Here is a 19,827-nt window from a genome sequence, read left to right on the forward strand (position 1 = left end):
ATCAGTACTAAAATATTTGTCGACTCAAGTTCTCCGTAATGGATCCGTTGCCAGAGACAGTGGGCCGGGGTCCGTAGGTTTGGAAATATTCTTATGTACTTTTCGAAGGGAGTAAAAGGTGGGCGTCCTTGGGAATTCAATGCATATGAACTCCCAAATCTTTTTTTGGTTATGGTGCCATTTCCGAAAGCTGTGTCCACGAGATCATAGAACTGTTTGTTAAATTTTTCTCCTTATATTTTGATTGGGTAGACATTTTTTTCAATGTTGCTTTACACGAGTTTTAGGAAGTCACCCACATTGAGGTTGGAACTTGGTGGGGGAAAGTGTTCAGATTTTTTCTTCAATGTGAATTTAATAGGTGCAGCTTCTTTACCTGAACCACCACATTTGTGTAAAAGTTGTTCAATATCGATACAGTCTATTAAATCTGTCTGATCGCTTTCCTCCAAAAGAGATATAAGTCGGTCAATAGTTTTACTTTCATCTTTGTTTAGTGGTGTTGGATCACTGACTTCCCTATTTACAAATTTTTTTGTAACAATTTACAGGTGAATAAAGGTAAGTGTTTGATAAGATCAAATTGATCAAAGTCTTCATTAGGACAAAAGCCCAAACTCTTCATAAGGAGTTGTGTCTCAGAGGACAGGATGTGATGATAGGTTTATAATATTCCTTTGTGTCCAAATCTGTGGGTGTGCTCAAATCTATTTCTGGTTATTGTTTGCTACAAATCTGAAGAGTCATGGAGTTGTGCAGGGTGCCTAGGGGGATTTCCTCAAATACTTTGCAAGTGTCCTGTCACCTGAAAGTATGAGTATAAAACCCAGGGACTTTGAATACCAAGCCTGTGTCCTGTACTGTACTCCAAGTCATAGAAGTTACAGATAAGTCAAAATTACTCTTTTTTCCTCATACTTGGTAAAATGTATATCAGAAGAAACCAACATCTGTACTGAAGCTTTCATTATCTGGCTAAACAGTAGTAATGTCTGTAAAAAGAAAGCGAACAAGTGTTAGTATTGCTTTTTTTTACTTTTTTCCATTATAATGAATTTTTTTCTAGGCAGATTATAATCCCTATGATGCAGACTGGTCAAGAGAATTGAGAGGGCCCAGCCTAATCCATGTGAAACACTTGGACAACTGGTTGTTGGTATATGCTCGGAGAAACTACGATGCAGCTAATATATTAACACAGAACTTGTTCAAAGTATCGCAACAAATGGGCATTAGAATGAGTAAAGCGATCATGTAAGTGTTGCTGACGTTTTTTGAATAATGTATGGTTAGTATATACAGTAGCTAAACCAACCCTTCACTATAGTTATATATACACAATGTAATAATATATATGTATATATTTGAATTAGTTTTAAATATTAGGATCTGCCCTTCAATCAAGATTGTTACTTGAATTTACATTTATGTTGAATGCATTGCTGCTTAGAGAACCTGGCACTCATATTGAAAAGTAAAAGTTAAAATATGGTGTTTTCGTTCTCGTCCATTGAGACACATTGCAATTCAGATAGACTGGTTTTACGGATGCCTACGGGAAGTTTGGACACAGGCAAACAAAATAATTGTAGACCATTCCTGGATAATCAATGATTTTACCAGTGAGTGTGACATAATGTACAACGTACAGTATTTATGCTTACTATATACAGTATCTGCATACATAGTACGGTTAGGAGATTAACCACTTGCCAACCGCCTTCCGCATATATACTACGGCTAGGCTGCGCAAACTGACATACCTGTACGTCAGTCCATGCATGTGATAGTTTGGGCAGCCGTGGGTCCGGCGGACTATATGTCCGCCGGTCACCCACAATCGCGGTACTATGTAAACAAGGCAGATCCCCATTCTGATGGGACAATACTGAAATCTGCTGTTCCTAGTGATCAGTACAGCAATCTCTGTGTTGTTCTAGTAAGCTCACCTTCCACACAGTTAGAACACACCAAGGGATCACAGTAAACCCCTTGATAACCCCTTCCCTGCCAGTGACATTTTTACATCGATCAGTGCATTTTTTTTTATAGCACTGATCACTGTAATAATATCACTGGTCCCCAAAAAAGTGTCACTTTTGGTCAAAATTTGTCTGCCGCAATGTCGTCCTGCTAAAAATCGCAGATTGCTGCCATTACCAAAAAAAAAATAAAATAAATAAAAGTCCATAGATCTATCCCTTATTTTGTAGATGCTATAACTTTTGCGCAAACCAATCAATATATGAGATTTTCTTTTACCAATAATATGTAGAATACATATTGTCCTAAACTGATGAATAAATTAGTTTTTTTTTTTTTTTTTTATATGTATTATAGCAGAAAGTAAAAAAAATATATATATTTTTTTCAAAATTGTCAGATATTTTTTTGTTTATAGCGCAAAAAAAAACCAAAAAAAAAAAATGCAGATGTGATAAAATACCGCCAAGAGAAAGCTCTATTTGAAAAAAAAATAAAAAATTGTATTTGGGTAGTGTCGTATAACCGCACAATTGTCAAAGTAACGCAGTGCCATTTGGCAAAAAATGGCCTGGTCAGGAAAGGGGGTAAATCTTCCGGAGCTGAAGTGGATTTATATATACTGGTCTGTATATAATGTTCAGTGTCAGGATACAGGCTGTACATTATATGTACACCATACTTCATTATATACCAACCAGTCTGTAACTTGGCACTGTGCAGTACATTATATACAGACCAGTATGTAACCTGATGACACCATAATGTACAGTACAATACCAAACCAGTCTGTATTCTGACACTGTACTGTATGTTATATACACTGGTTTGTATATAATGTACAGTATGGTGTCCACAGGGTACAGACTGGTCTGTATATAATGAGAAAAGACATATGTGAGAGAGAAGGGGGGGGGGGCTGGAGAGTTGATGGAGGGAGGCAAATATAGAGAAAGTGAGGAGAGGGGATAGAGTGAGAGGAGGAGAGAAAAAGACAGGGAGGAGGAAGAGGTTAGAGGAAGAAAGGTTAGAGAGAGAGAAAGGAGAAGAAAATAGATATTGGTGGGGGGGGGGGGGTAGAAAGGGGAGCGTGGAGGGAGAGTAAGAAAAAAAGGGGGTGGTACAGAGGGAGAAAAATCTGAGGGGGTAGAAGGGGGTGGGGGCTGCAGAGGGGAGACAGGGTGAAAGTGAGGAGGGGGGGTGAGGTAGAATAGAGAGAGAGAAAGGGATCAGGAGGGAAGAAAAAGAGGGAGAGTGAGGGGGAAGAAAGAAAACAGATGACAGGGGGAGAGAGGGTTTAGTAAAAGAGGGGAGAGATGAAGAGAGGAGGGGGGGAGAAGAGAGCGAGTGTTTGGGAGAAAGTTGAGAGGGAGGAAGAAGGCAGAGCAAAAGGTGGTGGGGGAGACGGGGGATTGTTCTGTGTGTAAAAGGTTTGCTCACCAATTATGCATACCCCCACTCAGGCTGGTTCCCCCTTGGGCAGCTATTGTTTCAGATCTCCTGCCCTGCTGCTTACAGAACCTTTCACAGCTCACTGCAGGCATTGGATGCAGGGGGTTGGAGTCTAGGTGGGGTTGGGTGGACACAAATGGAAGGCGAAGTGTGGGATTGGACAGGTGGTGGAGTGAGGAAAGGGCTGAGAACAGTAGTGACAGGATGGGAGAATGACACTTACAGCCCGACACAGGAGCAAAGTCTCCATCTGCCCTTAGAAATTTGGTGTCGGAGTGAGGCAGAGCTGAGATACTGCATCGGCCGCTTCCGCCACCTGCACCTTCGATGAGCCACAGCTCCTACCTCTTCTGGTGCCCCACTGGCGGACAGCTCACGTTTATGGTAGCGCTAGCCCTGGTGTCACCCGGGTGCGGTCTGCACCCATAGTGACGACACTGGTCTGGTTAAAGCTTGTAGGAGGGGTTTTATATTGCTCTCACTGTGCTATAATATAAGACTGCAGGATCCCTGATCCTCTCTTGACAGTGCTGATCACATGCACTCCAGAGGGGAACATGCGAAGAAGTGACAAGGGAGCTAGAGAGCTGGAGGTCTTGGGAGAAATTAAAGACCCGTACACACGGTCAGAAAATCTGAAGATAAACATTGTCCGATGAACGATCTGACGATTTTCTGATCGTCAGTGTGCTGCTTTTGACAGCTGATTACGAATTTTCGGCAGACAAAAACTGGATGTGCAGGCTTGAAAATTTTTGTCTGATGTAACCACAACGTCCGTTTTTCTTTTCATTAGTACGGTTTTCTGACAAAAAAAAATCTGAAGAGCAAGAAGTAGGCATGCTCAGAAATGAAAGAACACATACAAAACAATTCAACACATTACGTCACTTCTGACGTTGAATTCTGTCTTCAGAAAATTTCTGATGGTGTGTACGCTTTTCACTTTCAATTTGAGACTAACATCAAACCAAAATTGACGAAAATTCATCCAATAATCTGACCGTGTGTACAAGGCTTTAGAAAACTATTCAATTGGTATTTTGAGACTAGGTTAGTGATGTAGCTGGGGGCAGAGTTATGCATGGCTCTGTAAGTTGTTAGTATTTTGAATTTAATTTGTTTGGTGAGCAGAAGCCAGTGGAGGGATTGGCAGAGAGCAATAGCATATACTAAACAGTTGGTAAGGTGAATAAGTCTAACAGCAGCATTTATGAAGAACTGAAGAGGGATATCGGGTGAATAAATCTAACAGCAGTATTTATGAAGAACTGAAAAGGAATATCCTATGTAAAGGTAAGCCAATGAGGAGGGAGTTAAAGTAGTCAAGATGAGAGATGACCAGGGAGTGAATTAGAAAGATTGTGGTGTCATTGGTTAGAAAAGGGTGTATTTTGGAGATGTTGCATAGGTTGTGGCGGCAAGCTTTCTAGTGTCATTGGATGTGGGGCCAGAAGGACAGTTCAGAATAACTCCTAGCACCTTGACATGCGGGAACGGGTTGATGGTTGTACTGTCAATCTTGACAGAGAAGTCAGGGGAGGAGGCACATATGGGAGGAAATATGAGCTCAGTTTTGAATAGATTATGTTTGAGGAAGTGGCGTGACATCCAGGCTAATATGTCTGTTAGTAAATTAAAGATGCGTGTGTAGACTAATGGAGTAAGCTGTGGGGTATAGAGATAGATTTGGGTGTCATCAGCGTAGAAATGGGATTGGAAGTCATGGGAGGCTATCAACAGGGAAGAGGTGTAAATGGAGAAAAGGTCCAAAAATAGAACCTTGGGGGACCCTGACGACGGAGTAAGGGAGATGAGAGGAGGATGTAAAATTGTAAGTGATTCTGAATGTGCGATGGGATTAGGATGAGAACCATCGAAGTGTACAGTCACCGAGGTGAAAGGAGTGGAATTTTTTTCAAGGAGACGGGGTGGCCCACTGTGTCAAAGGCAGCAGAGGTCCAGGAGTACAGAACAGAACAGTGTCCATTGGTTTAAGCCGTTAGTAATTAAGATTGAGTTTTAGGAGAACAAAAAAAAGTTTAGCAACCTCTCCTATAATAGCGAGGTTTAATGAGGGATGTAATGAGTGTAACCGTGGACATGGAGTGATAAGTTGGGGAGATATCTGTACAGTGGAGCTCTCATCACGAATTCTATCAAATCTTATTTTTGAAGTGATTGGCGATCTCCTGGGCAGTAAGTGAGGTGGTGAGTGGAGGCACTACTAGAGGACAAAGTAGAGAGTTGAAGGTAGAGAAGAGTTGGATGATAAGTTGATAATGGGTGTGATAAAATAGGTCTGCTTGGTGCAGTGGAAGCAGGAATTGTATTTTTGAAGGGCAGATTTATATTGGTTAAAATCTTTCTGAGACTTGGTCCTGCATCACAGGTGCCCAAGAGTGTGGCTAAATTTATCTGTCTGCCAAGGTTGTAGGAGTCAGAACCTGATTCTGTGTGTAGTGACTGGGCTGGGGTAAGCATGTCTAATGCCGTGTACACACGGGCGGACTTTTCGGCATCAAAGGTCCCACGGACTTTCGAGCGAATGGACTTGCCTACACACGATCACGCCAAAGTCCTACGGATTCGTACGTGATGACGTACAATTGGACTAAAATAAGGATGTTGATAGCCAGTAGCCAATAGCTGCCCTAGCGTCGTTTTTCATCCGTCAGACTAGCACACAGGCGAGCAGATCTTTCGACCGGACTCGAGTCCATTGGAAAGATTTGAAACATGTTCCAAATCTAAAGTCCGTCTGATTTTTGACCGAAAAAGTCCGCTGCAGGTCCGATGAAGCCCACACCCGGTCAAATTGTCAGACGGATTTGTCTCGTCGGACCAGTCCGGTTGAAAAGTCCGCCTGTGTGTACACGGCATTAGAAGTATTACAGTGAACTGTTGTAGACAGAAGTAGCTTTGCTGGGGCTGGACAAGGGTGAAAATTTGTCATAGAGGTGGTCGGTAGCAGAGAAGAGAAGGGTTAAAGTGTCATAGGTTTCTACGAGGAACTGTTAGGCGTTTAGAGGGAGAGGAGGTGGAAGACAGGGAGAGAGCGAAACTAATAAGGTGGTGATCAGAGAGAGGAAAAGGATTGTTGGAGAGGTTGCCATTAGTACATAGGTAGGAGATTATAAGGTCAACTGTGTTGTCATCAGAGTGAGTAGAAGCATGTATCCATTGCTTCAGGTCAAGAGAAGGTTATACTTTGAAGTAGCAGGAGTGTTCATATTAAAAGTGATGTTGAAATCCCGAGAATGATTGTGGGGATTTCAGAAGAGAGAAAGTAGGGCAGCCAGGCAGAGAAGTCATCAAGGAGGGTTGAAACCGGTCCAGGGGGGCAGTGGATCACAGCAATTGTTAAAAGAACTGCGAAAATAGACAAATGCAATGTTCCTCAAATAAAAAGAGAAACAGGGAGGTGGATGAAGTACCTGAAAGGTGCTATGTGGGGCTAGAAGGATTCCCACGCCACTTCCCTTCCTTCCACTGGGTCTGGGGGAGTGAGTCCAGGGAAGGCCACCTCGGGGGAAGGAAGCAGAAGAAGCAGTGTCAGATTCGCAAAGCCAGGTTTCAGTAACGGCAAGTAAATGAACCATTTTAAGACCAGCCGCTGCAGTTGTACTGCGGCAGGTTGGCTCCCCTGCGCGAATCGCTGTCATTGCACGTCGGGTGTTTTAAGAAAAATGACGGCACAATGCCAACCGCGATTGCTCCACAGAGAGAAAAAAACGGGGATCTGTCACTTTAAACAGAGAGATCTCCATTCTGTCAGGGGAGTAGAGAGAGATCTGTTGTTCCTAGTGATCAGCAACAGCAATCTCTCTCCTCCAGGCAGTACACTCCCCACACAGTTAGAAATACCTCCCTAGGGAACACTTAACCCCTTGATCGCACCCTAGAGTTAATCCCTTCCCTGCCAGTAATCAGTGGCTATTTTTAGCACTGATCTCTGTATGAATGTCAGTGGTCCCAAAAAAGTGTCTGTTACAGACAGATTGGGCATTCCTAAGGGCGCAAGTAAAGGGGAAGCTGGTTTTGGGAAGAAGAGAAATGGAAGCTAAATTGTGTGGATTGCGGCTGCTTCCATAGTGTGCGGGGTAGGTACAATTCATACAATGTATAGAGACATAAAACCCTGCTCCAGAGTGCTCTGGACCTTAGACTGGGGCGAAGGTTTGTCTTCCAACAGAATAACGACCCTAAGCACGCAGCCAAGATAACAAAGGAGTGGCTACAAGTAAACTCAGTGAATCTCCTTGAGTGGACCAGTCAGAGCCCAGACTTGAACCCAATTGAATATCTCTGGAGAGATCTGAAAATGACTGTACACCGATGCACCCCATCCAAACCTGGTGGAGCGTAAGAGCAAAGAAGAATGGGAGAAACCTCAAAAATAGGTGTGATAAGCTTGTAGCATCATATTCAAAGACATGAGGCTGTAATTGGGGCCAAAGGTGCTTCAACAAAGTATTGAGCAAAGGCTGTAAATACTTGTGTGTACATGTGATTTTTTATATATATATAAATTTGCAATGATTTCAAACATCTTTCACGTTGCCATTATGGGGTATTGTTTGTAGAATTTTGAGGAAAATAATGAATTTAATCCATTTTGGAATAAGGCTGTAACATAACAAAATGTGGCAAACGTGAAGTGCTGCGAATACTTTCTGGATGAACTCTCCACACTTGTTACATTAATGAATATTCTGCATAGAGATCGTGAGGGGGGTTGAATTGAGATCACAATTTTGTAACGATTAATCAGGCAGCTCTCCTCTCCGGCAGCAGGTGCAAGAAAGAGAGCGGGGGTGAGGGGCTTCTCCATGGGGCCCTCCGCTGTGGCCAACTGACCTCACCCACCCTCGTGCAAATGCATAGTACCAATACTCGTGCAAATGCATAGTATTGGTATCGGTGTAATTTAAATCAAGCCTTTTTATTAGGCCCTCCGCTGAGACCAACTGACCTCACCCACCCTCGTGCGAATGCATAGTACCAATACTCGTGCAAATGCATAGTATTGGTATCGGTGTAATTTAAATCAAGCCTTTTTATTAGTGATTTAAATCATGATTTAAATCGACTTGATTTAAATCAAATCCACCCAGATTATATGTTTAGTTCGATATCACAGAGACTGGTATTGTGGTGATATTAAAGTTTATTGAGAATGCCATATATTAGAGGATTCCATCATTATTGTTGTATCGATTTATTAAGGTGACATTGCACATTTCTGTTTGTTTTTTTTTTTTTTTAGGTGGTGTGGGGATGGTGCTTAACCACTTCAGCCCTGGAAGATTCTACCCTCTTCCTGACCAGAGCACTTTTTGCGATTCGGCACTGCGTCGCTTTAATTGACAAATGCACGGTCGTGCGATGTTGCACCCAAAAAAAATTGACGTCCATTTTTCCCCACAAATAGAGCTTTCCTTTGGTGGTATTTGATCACTTCTGTGGTTTTTATTTTTTGCGCTATAAACAAAAATAGAGCGACAGTTTTGCAAAAAACGCAGTATTTTTAACTTTTTGCTATAATAAATATCCCCCAAAAATATATATTAAAAAAACATTGTTTTGCCTCAGTTAAGGCCTATATGTATTCTTCTACATATTTTTGGTAAAAAAAAAAAAAACGCAATAAGCGTATATTGATTGGTTTGTGCAAAAGTTATAGTGTCTACAAAATAGGGGATAGATTTATAGCATTTTTGTTATTAATTTTTTTTTACTAGTAATGGCGGCGATCTGCGACTTTTATTGTGACTGCGACATTATGGTCGACACGTCGGACAATTTTGACACATTTTTGGGACCATTGGCATTAATACAGCGATCAGTGAGATTAAAAATGCATTGATTACTGTAAAAATGCCACTGGCAGTGAAGGGGTTAACACTAGGGGTCAGTGAAGGGGTTAAGTGTGTCCTAGTTTGTTTTCTAACTGAGGGGAATGGGGATTGTGCAGGGAAGATAACAGATCGCTGTTCATACTCTGTATGAACAGACAATCTGTCACTTCTCCCCTCAGAAAGCCGGAACATGTGTGTTTGCACACACAGTTCCGGGTTCTCCGTGTCTCAGCGGGGATCGTGGGAGCCCCGCGGTGATTGAGACCACTGGGCACTTGCATCTGCTCGGGGGGCGTGCGCGCTGGCTCCCACTAGTGGCCACAGGGCGAAGCGAACGTTGCATAACGATGTTTCGCCCAACCGTGCCATTCTGCCGGCTGGTCGGCATGTGGTTAAGCAGCGAGCCTTTAACTCACTTTTATTTTAAGTTTTACCTCTAGTAGCTTATTGCAAATGGTAACGCAGTCATTACCTATTAATACAATGTACTTTGCTCCCATGTAACAGTTTGCCCTGCTCCCATGTAATAATGTGCCCCTCCCCTATGCAATCTGCCCTGCTCCCATTTCATGTGCCCGCTCCCATGTGATAATGTGCCCTGTTCTCATTTAACCACTTCAGCCCCAGAAGGATTTACCCCCTTAACGACCAGGCTATTTTTTGCGATACGGTACTGCATCGGTTTAACTGATTGCGCAGTCGTGCACCGCTGTACCCAAACAAAATTTACGTCCTTTTTCCCCACAAATAGAGCTTTCTATTGGTGGTATTTGATCACCCCTGCGGTTTTTATTTTTTGCGCTATAAACAAACAGAGCGACAAGTTTGAAAAAAATCTTTTTTTTTTTTACTTTTTGCTATAATACATTATTCAAAAAAAATATCTAAAAAACACATTTATTCATCAGTTTAGGCCGATATGTATTCTTCTACATATTTTTTGTAAAAAAATCACAATAGGCGTATATTGATTGGTTTGCGCAAAAGTTTTTAAGTCTACAAACTATGAGATAGATTTTTAGGGACTTTTACTTTTTTTATTGTTTTTACTTAGTAATGGCAGCGATCTGAAATCTTTTTTTTTTTTTTTTTTTTTTTTTTTTTAGCAGGAGACAAATCTGGCACCAAATTACACTTTTTAGGGACCAGTGACATTATTACATTGATCAGTGCTATAAAAATGCACTGATCAATGTAACAATTACACTGGTAGGGAAGCATTAAGTGTGTTCCTAGGTGTATTCTAACTGTAGGGGGGATGGGCTTACTGGGACATGACAGAAACTGGGAACAGAAGAACTCTGATATTTACCCTGTCAGAAGGGGGAAATATCCACGTTCCACGTTCTGCAGCGCTGGTCGGCAAGCGGTTAATGTGCATTGTCCTCATGTAATGTGCTACCCCGTGTAATAATTTCGAAGAAGAAAAGACTAACATATGCTATGTGACCAAGAAAGCCTACAAAATGCCTGTGGAAATGCTTTTGTACTACCTGCTAAAAAAAATAACTAGTAGATTTGAAAGAATTATGCTTAGACACACCATAACTCATCCAGTATTGACATGCTTAGGCTCAATGCCTAGTTCTGTGGTAATGTTTAAACTGTGGCACTGAATTTGTGTGCTATCCTAGTTCTTTAGAAGACACTTTTAAACAAAGAAAATGTTCATAGCTATAGTCAAGATAAGTTATGTTTCTATATTTGGTCTGAGCAATGCATCATTGTGCGTGCTGATATTTTATACAAAGTGCATTGTAATGTATAACAACACACATTAGCGCATACTGACATGCTTTCAATTGAAACTGCATACAAGGGAAATTAAAACTAAAACCTCATACACACGGTACAATTGTTGGCAGGGGATTGTCTGTTGACAGACTGTTGTCCTAAAATCTTACCTTTTGACAATTGTCCAACTTTCAGACAATAAATGTTGGATGCCAGGCTAGTAAATTTTCGGCGGACAACGGTTTGACGTCAAGAGCTGAAATTCCTCATAGTACGTCGCTACGTTTGTGTTTGTGGCACAACAATTGTGTACTGTTAGTATGCAAGACAAGAACCTGGAACACGCCCTTTTGACAAAAATCAGACGCTCGGTTGGCCAACAATCGTACCGTATGTACGAGGCTTTAGAGTAATTTCTGCTTCACGGCCTTTTCACATGGGCTGTGGATAGATTGATGTATATTTGATTTAGTTTGATTGCACAGGTTATCCCAAATATGTTAAACGGCACATCTATACACTATGCACCTACTGTAAGTAAGAATTTCTTTTCTTTCTTTTTATTTATTTTTTGTCTCATTAAGGGTTGAAGTAGATGACAGTACAGATGCATATGTAAGAGCTCTCCAGCAGAAAGTCCAGACTAACACACAGATGGTAGGTGAAATTAAGATGTTTGCATTTTGTAAAATTCTTCTTTATTACAGATTTGTTCTGTTTGTTTTTAAAAAAATAAATAAATAAATGTCTTACAATACAATATTTTTTTTAACCTAGCAGCATAATAAACTATTTAAGTTTTTTAATTATATAGGGTTACAGGTTCAACTGATATTGGCAGAGACAGGGACACCAAAGACAATTTAAGCAGGTTTGTCCTGCACCTTAACGGAGTAAAATATTCTGTATATTTTTGTGTAGAATTTACATAGCATTAAAAAAACTAAATTTTGCACCACTAACTAAACTCATGTCAGTTTCTGAAAAACAGTTTGTATTATTATTTGGTTCCCCTGCACAAGCAGGCAGTAGCTGTTCCTTTTAGTATTCTGTCAAAACTCAGCCTTTTCATCTAGGCAATTTCTCCTTGAGCAGAGAGAGAAGTGTATCAGTGAACTCACATATAAAGTTCTGTGCACAGCTTTGACTAATAATGAGGTCTGGCCATCATGCAAGGTTTCACAACACACCAGCTAGCCTGCGAAACAACCAAATTAACCCTGTATAACAGTTCTGGTAAAAAGAGGGTTTTGTTTGCACACATCTGCAAATATATGCGTAAGCTGCATTGCGTACATCAAGACTTCCCTGTGTACTGCAGTCCTAATTGAATCATTTTCAGAGTCTCCCAAGTTGGAGCACATGATAGCAGTGGATAGATTAGCTACTTCAATACCAGGCACTTGTACACCTTCCTGCCCAAGCTAATTTTCACCTTTCAGCGCTGTCGTAATTTGAAGGACAATTGCGCGGTCATGCTACACTGTACCCAAACAATTTTTTTTATCATTTTGTTCCCAGAAATAGAGCTTTCTTTTGGTGGTATTTGATCATCTCTGCTATTTTTATTTTTTGCGCAACAAATATATAAAGACCAGAAATTTTGAAAAAAAAAAAAGTTTTTCTTTGTGTCTGTTACATTTTTTTGCTAATACGTACGTTTTCTTCTTCAATGACAGGCACTGATGGGCACCGATGAGGTGGCACTGATTTGGTGGCACTGATTTGGTGGCACTGATGGGTGGCATTGGTACGTGGCACTGATGGGCACTCATAGGTGGTACTGATGGGCACTCATAGGCAGCACTGATGGGCACTCGTAGGCGGCACTGATGGGTACTTATGGGTGGCACTGATGGTTACTTATAGGTGGCACTGATGGGCACTGATAGGTGGCACTGATGGGTCGCACTGATGGGTGGCATTGCTGGGCATCACTGAATTTTTTTGTTTTCATAATGCTGCCAGTCAGTGCCCATTTGTGGGCATTGATTGGGCATATGTTGACACATATGGATGGCCATGGGGGATGTACCTGGCTCAAAAAAGATGCTCATTTTGGCAAAAAAGGCTTTCTCAGCATTACCCCATGTAGATTGGGTGAGTATCCTATGAAGTATGCCTTTGGTGGATCCAGCAGTTTTATTGCTGTCAACGTGTCCAGTGGCAAAGGTGCCGCTATTTAAAGATGCTTTTGAAAAAATAGCCTCATTTGTTTGTGGGCCTACAGGCTGTTGTGGCTGTTAGACTCATGCCTACAGCCGCAATAGCCTTACAGCCAGCTAAATACTTATGGTCTGGGCTTGTTGCATGACGAGGGAGTGTTATAAAAATGAGCATAAACCTGGAGGATGTCCCATGTTCACTTAGCTTCTATGTGGAGGCCTTGAAAGACTTTGTAGAGCAACTTTCTTGGCTAGGGGTCTTGTCCATACACATGTGCAGGATTGGGATCTTATGAGTGAAGTGTTGCTCAGCATAATTGCCCTGCAAGAAGCATGTGGAATGTTTAGTTTCTCAAGTGGAGCATTTGTTTGGTCTTGTCTTGGATGATTACATTCAGAAGTTGACTGGGTAAGAGTACTCTGCTATCACTTAAAAAGACTGTTAAGCCAATGGTTTAAAATCCTACTACTACCAGGAAGCATACATTTTGCCAATCAGGCCTTGGGCAGAAAGCACATCACTTGTCAACTATATCAGTTGACAAGTTTCTTACACAGTAAAGGGCCTTCCCTATTCGCTCGGGTGAGGGGACGTCTGCAGGCCTTTGCTGACGTTTGGTAGGGGAAGATTGCAGACTTGTAGGTCTGCATAATAGTAGCTCATGGCTACAAGCTGGGATTTTAGTCTTTCCATTCCATACGCTTTTAAATGTTTTTTTCAATCCACAAAAAAAAGATTCACTGTTTTTGCAAGCTCAATCATCTTTATTAACCACTTCCAAGACTGCAATACATATACAGCAGGTAAAATTAGAATTGAACACGTCACCATTTTTCTAGGTAAATATATTTTTCTTTCGTTCATTGACGGACACAGCTTCTTTTATTCTTGCCTCAGAATTAAGGGAGGATGTAGCAATCACCTTACAGACTCTCCGGGAGTTTGGTTAGGTGCTGAACCTACAGAAGTCGGTGTTAGTGCCAACTCAATGCCTGGAATACCTGGGCTTACTGCTGGACTCCTCAGAATGGAGTTTTTCTCCCTTCAGACAAGCTACGGACTCTTCAAGCTGTGGTGAAGTTGTTGGTAAACCACAGGTAGTTGTCGCTGCGCTTCTGCATGCGGGTTCTGGGCCTTATGGTAGCCACTTTTGAAGCGGTTTCACACTCGAGTCCTGCAAAAGGAGATTTTGTCAAAATGGAACAAATCTCCGTTATCCCTCGATTGTCAAGTTCGGGTAAGCCAGCTGGTCGGGGATTCCCTTCTCTGGTGGCTGAGGTCTTCAGCCCTTCGATCCGGGAGATCGTTCCCGTGGGATCTGAATCTGGTGCTATCACCGCTTCAGAAATCGCCGTTTGAAAACATTATGGAGATTTATTCCCTTGTTAACTCTTTCTCAGAGAGTAATCTTTCTGGTGGCTATTACATATGCCAGGAGGGATTCTGAGTTGATGGCCTTGTCATGCAAATCTCCCTACCTGGTCATCCACAAGGATAAGGCGGTGCTACGATCCGCAGCCCTCTTTCCTTCCAAAGGTTGTTTTGGCATTTCATCTAAATGAGGACATCGTGTTACCATCCCTATGTCCTAAGCCAACAAACCCAAAAGAAGTTGCCTTACATTCCCTGGACGTGGTCCGGGCTCTACGGGTGTATCTGTCTGCTATGGCTCCCTTCCGGAAGTCAGACTCTGTACAAACAAACAAGCAAACTCCCAGAGAGTCTGTATGGTGATCGCTACATCCTCCCCTAATTCTGAGGCAAGAATTAAAGGAGCTGTGTTCGTCAATGAACTTCAGAGAAAAGGATTTTACAGTGAGTACAAAAATCCCATTTTTGTGGGAGATTAGCTGGGGGGGATCACCTTTTCTGGAAATAGTCAGGCAGTTTCTCTAAAATCTGGCAGGTTGCCATCTTTATTTAGAAGAGGTTGCCAAAGTCATGAAAAAATATTAAAGTAAATCCTTGCAGTCCGGTGCTAAACTGAACAGTAGACTTCTCTCAACACAGTGTGGGGCTGGTCCCGTCACCCACAAAACGTGGTAAAGCAAACTTTTTTTTTTTTATGTAATCTTTATTTAGTAAGCATATAAAACACATAATGTACTGTAGATTCCACAGCGTATCCTTATAGACTGTATATAATAGGCCTAAGAGTCGGATGTTGTGCGACGACATAGTCTAAATTTTAAAAAAAGTGAAAACTTGGGGAACATGGGAAGGGAGTGGGGGATAGGAATAACTCTTCACCATTTCACGGCATAGAAAATGTTCCGCCTCCGTGACCCTGGCCTGGACCCACATTCTCTCGTAGCTCTCCACCCTTACGTTTGGGGCTAATCTCAGCTTTGAGGCCAGCAGGGACCCGGCAGGTGAGCCCCCCGGGAGGGGAGGCAAAACTTGTACTGGCTCAAAGGAAGGACAGGGAGGTGCAAGAGGAAATGTGCTGGGGAGAACGGGATTTCGATCTGCAAGGTATTTTTTATAGAAGTGTGAATTTCTACCCCGAATGGGTTAATTGCTGGACAATCCCACCAAATATGTAGGAGAGTACCTTTCTGACCACAGCCCTGCCAGCAGCGATCCGTGACCGAGGGATAAATGCATGATATTGTTGCTGGTACGCGATACCAGCAAGTCAGAAGCTTGTAGTTAGTTTCTTGTGTCCTGGACTCTATGGAGCTGGAGTGCGCTAGTCTATACATGTGCGAACGTTGGTCTGTTGAGAACTCAACCTCTAGATTTGCTCCCATTCCCGTACAAAAGCCGGCTTGCTGACAGCAGAGGCAGATCCCAGAAGCCGATATAGTTTAGAGATCAGATGGGGAGTGGGCTCTTATTCTATGAACAATCGTTCCAGTGAAGTGATAGTGTCCAACCCTCTTATAGAAGCACCCTCGGTCGCAATGAAGTGTCTGAGCTGTTTGTGTCTCCACCAATCCATTGTAAATCTTCCGTGTCTATCTCTCAAGGCGTCCAGGGGTATCAACTTGCCCTTATCCAAAAATTTGCCACAGCTATAGTTACCGTCGGTAACCCAGGACCCAAAAAAGGCTACCTGTTCCCCAGGAGGGAACCACCTGAATCCCCCCAGGGGTGCCAGTGGGGAGCCAGGGGGTGCCAGGGTATATAGGAGGTTAGTGCGGTCCCAAACCCGTAGGATGTGGGTGGTCAGCGGAGAAGTCGTCTGTGAGAGTCCTCTATATTTGCGGGGTAGCCAAGGGGCATATGATAAGTTGCGACCAGCTAGGCTTTTCTCTAGGGAGACCCACATTTTTTAACTAGTATGGTGGCGCCAGTTTAGGATGTGTTGGATCACAGTAGCTCTGTAGTAAGGTTGTACGTCTGGAAGGCCCAAACCTCCCAACTCTAGGTTTCTGCAGTAGGGACACGGCCAGCCTAGGTTTTTTATCGTGCCAAATGAAACTGATCATTAGGCTTTGAAGCTGTGTGAAGAAGCTTTTGGGGAGGGGGATAGGCAAAATCTGCAGATAGAAAAGCACCCTAGGGAGGATGTTCATTTTAAGTATGTTGATTTTGCCTAGCCACGTGAAGGAGGTCTTGGCCCAATTTTGCAGATCCCTACACACCGTGTTCAAAAGAGTAGGGAAATTAGCAGAGTATATAGTGTCAAACTGGTCTGTGAGTTGGATTCCCAGGTATTTAATAGAGGTTTTGGCCCAACTGAATGGGAAAGCTTGCTGTAGATCGGAGGCCATCCTCACGGGAATGGTGATGGGTAAAATTTCGGATTTGGTGTAATCTTAAAATGTGATATTTGTGCAAAATTTTTGAGTTCCCTCATAAGGTTTGGCAATGAGACAAGAGGGTGGGTCAGTTGGAAGAGCACATCGACAGTGTAAGAGTTTGTGTTCCGTAGACCCCACTGTCACCCCTCTGATGTCATTGTTCGCCCGTATTGTTCTAAGCAGAGGCTCCATAGCTAGGGCGAACAGGAGGGGGGAGAGGGGGCACCCCTGCCTCGTGCCGTATGGGGAATCCCAAGGACAGATGGCCATTTACCTTGACTTTCGCACTGGGGGTCGTGTAAAGAGCCATTATCCAGTGGAGCATGTGGGGGCCTAGCCCTAGAGTTTCCAGAACCGCCTTGAGGTATGACCAGTCTATTCTGTCAAAAGCCTTTTTGGCACCTGTGGACAGAATGAGGTAGGGAGTAGAGTCACTGTGAAAACGGGCCCACTGAATGAGCTGCATGGCCTGGATGGAGTTGTCTCTAGCTTCTCTACCTGATATAAATCCTGTTTGATCGTGGTGAATAAAGGATGGTATGATGTGTTTTAGTCGGTTTGCCATCATTTTTGCTAAAATTTTTATATCGACATTAAGTAGCGATATCGGTCGATAGCTTTGTGGGAGGGTGGGATCCTTGCCTTCCTTAGAAAGTACTGTGATATGGGCCAACAAGGCTTCACGTGGGATCGGGTGGCTTGTGGCGAGTGAATTAAAGTACCTACACATGTGATTTTGTAGCAGGGGGAGAAATTTTGCATAATAGGCTTTAGTATATCCATCCGGGCCAGGGCTCTTCCCATTAGGTAGGGCCTTCACTATCTCACTAACCTCCTGAGGGGAGATGGGTGAGTCAAGGTCTAGCTGTTGCTCTGGTGTCAGAGAGGGGAGTCTGGCCGAGGCGAGGTAGCCGGCAATAGCTCTTAGTTTAGCTGTCTGTTCTGTCTGGGAAATGTCTGTCTAGATGGTAGAGGTCTGCGTAATTGTCTCTAAATCCCAGAGGAGTGCAGAGTTGCTACCGTCGGGGAATCGAAGCATGTGTATATGGGAAGTCATTCGTTGCTTTCTAAGTGCTCTGGCTAGCATTCTGCCGCACTTATTACCGTGTTCGTAATATGTATGGGATAGGTAGCGTAGTTGTCTACGGGCGCGACGGTAAAGGAGGCATGAGAATAGCTTCCTCAGCTCGGTCAGCCGCTCGCGAGCCTTAGCATCCCCTTGGCATTTATGTCTAAGTTCTTCCTGTTGTAAAGCTGACAGCACCCTCTGGAAGTCTATCTGTCTTTCTCTTTTAAGTCTGGAACCCAATGAGATCAGCTCACCCCTGAGTACCGCCTTATGGCTTTCCCATGTAACTCAATCAGCTATGCCCTCAGGCACATTTTATGCAAAATAATGCGTAATGGATTTGGAAACCTTAGCTGCCACAGAGGCATCATCTAGGAGACTTTCGTTGAGTCTCCAAGACCAAGCCTTTGGTGACCCATCTGGAACCTTGATCATGGCTAACACAGGGGCGTGGTTAGATATAGTGATGTTCCCTATTTATGCTGACTGCAATAGTTCTAGGGTATCATGATCTACACATATGAGATTAATGTGTGTATATACATCATGCACCCCTGAGTAGTAGCTGTAGTCTCTGTCCGACGCATGAAGTGCTCTCCATGTGTCTATGAGAAAGTTAATGGGCAGCGATTTGCGAAAATGTCTGATGAAGGCCTGGGAATGGGTAGGACGGCCACGGGATGTGTCCAAGAGCGGGTCAGGGCTCACGTTAAAGTCGCCTCCAAGAATTAGGAGGCTCTCTCTAAATTCAGTCAGCTTGTCTAACACAGAGTCTATGAAAGAAAGTTGTTGGGTGCATAGAGAGTCGCAAACGTAAATTTTGTGTTGGCCAAGACCCCCTTCACGGCCCTGCGAGTCTACCTGGCTCTCTGACAGTTGGAATGGGCAGGATTTATGAAATGCAATGGCTGTACAGCGTGATTTAGCCACCGGGGAGTTGCTAAAGAACCATTTGTTGTAAAGATGTGTGGGTATCTTGGGGAGGGATTGTTGTCTAAAGTGGGTTTCCTGCAGGAACACCACCTGGGCCCCTAGACGTTTCAATTCGAGCCATAGCCTGTTGCGCTTGTGCGGAGAGCAGAGCCCCCTGACATTATAGGACAGTACCTTTAGTGATGGCATACCTGAAGCCGATGGCAATCGTCCGTCCACAGTTGAGAAAGCGGCAACCTGAAGGTCAAAGCAATAAATGTTTAGCTATCAGAAGCAATATGGGGGACAATGGTGAAAATAGGAGAGAGGAAAGGAGGGGGGAAGGGGGTAGGTTGGGGGGGTGGTAAAAGGAGGGGAAGAGAGGAGGAGGAGGGAGAATAAGGCACAATAGGGGCCGGACCGTGTCTAACAGATCCGTTATATTGTACAGTAGTAAACTACAGGGCCAACCCCGGGGGGTAACAAACCCAAAAACCGCCTGGCTGTTGGCTCGGGGTCCCTCTAGGGACTGTCGCCTAGTAAGGTGAGGCCTAAGTGGGGTACGTGGGCAACCACCAAGGGGACGCGGAGCCCAGTGCCTCATTCAGTCCATTAAAACATATGAACAGGGTGGAGTGTGGTGTATACAAACTTGTACTCCCAAAATGTGCAAAATGTGGCATCCAAACAGTGGGCTGAGTAACAAACCCTCCAGTCCATCATGTATCGGGAAGCTCAACTTGAAGCTGAGTAACAGTACGGAGAACCCAAGGTTCAGTCTCCTTCAAGAGGTGGTTCAGTGCTTACAGCATTAAGTCCTGTGCCCCGACCGAGATGTCAATAAAGGAAAGGAGGTGATCTTCGGCCCTTTCAAGGAACCAAAGATAGGTTAGCAGCGGTG

At 43.4% G+C, this 19,827-nt stretch overlaps 1 protein-coding gene across 1 annotated transcript in view; it reads left to right on the plus strand.

Annotated features, from left to right (window-relative positions):
* PIWIL1 (piwi like RNA-mediated gene silencing 1) overlaps nucleotides 1-19,827 on the plus strand; it is a 766,743-nt gene that overhangs the window by 503,347 nt on the left and 243,569 nt on the right. Inside the window, exons 14-15 of the mRNA XM_073597707.1 lie at nucleotides 1,067-1,254; nucleotides 11,615-11,687. Of these exons, the coding sequence (XP_073453808.1) occupies nucleotides 1,067-1,254; nucleotides 11,615-11,687 (261 nt within the window). The remainder of the gene's footprint in view (nucleotides 1-1,066; nucleotides 1,255-11,614; nucleotides 11,688-19,827) is intronic.

Source organism: Aquarana catesbeiana, linkage group LG01, assembly GCF_042186555.1.
Source record: "Aquarana catesbeiana isolate 2022-GZ linkage group LG01, ASM4218655v1, whole genome shotgun sequence".
NCBI lineage: Eukaryota > Metazoa > Chordata > Amphibia > Anura > Ranidae > Aquarana > Aquarana catesbeiana.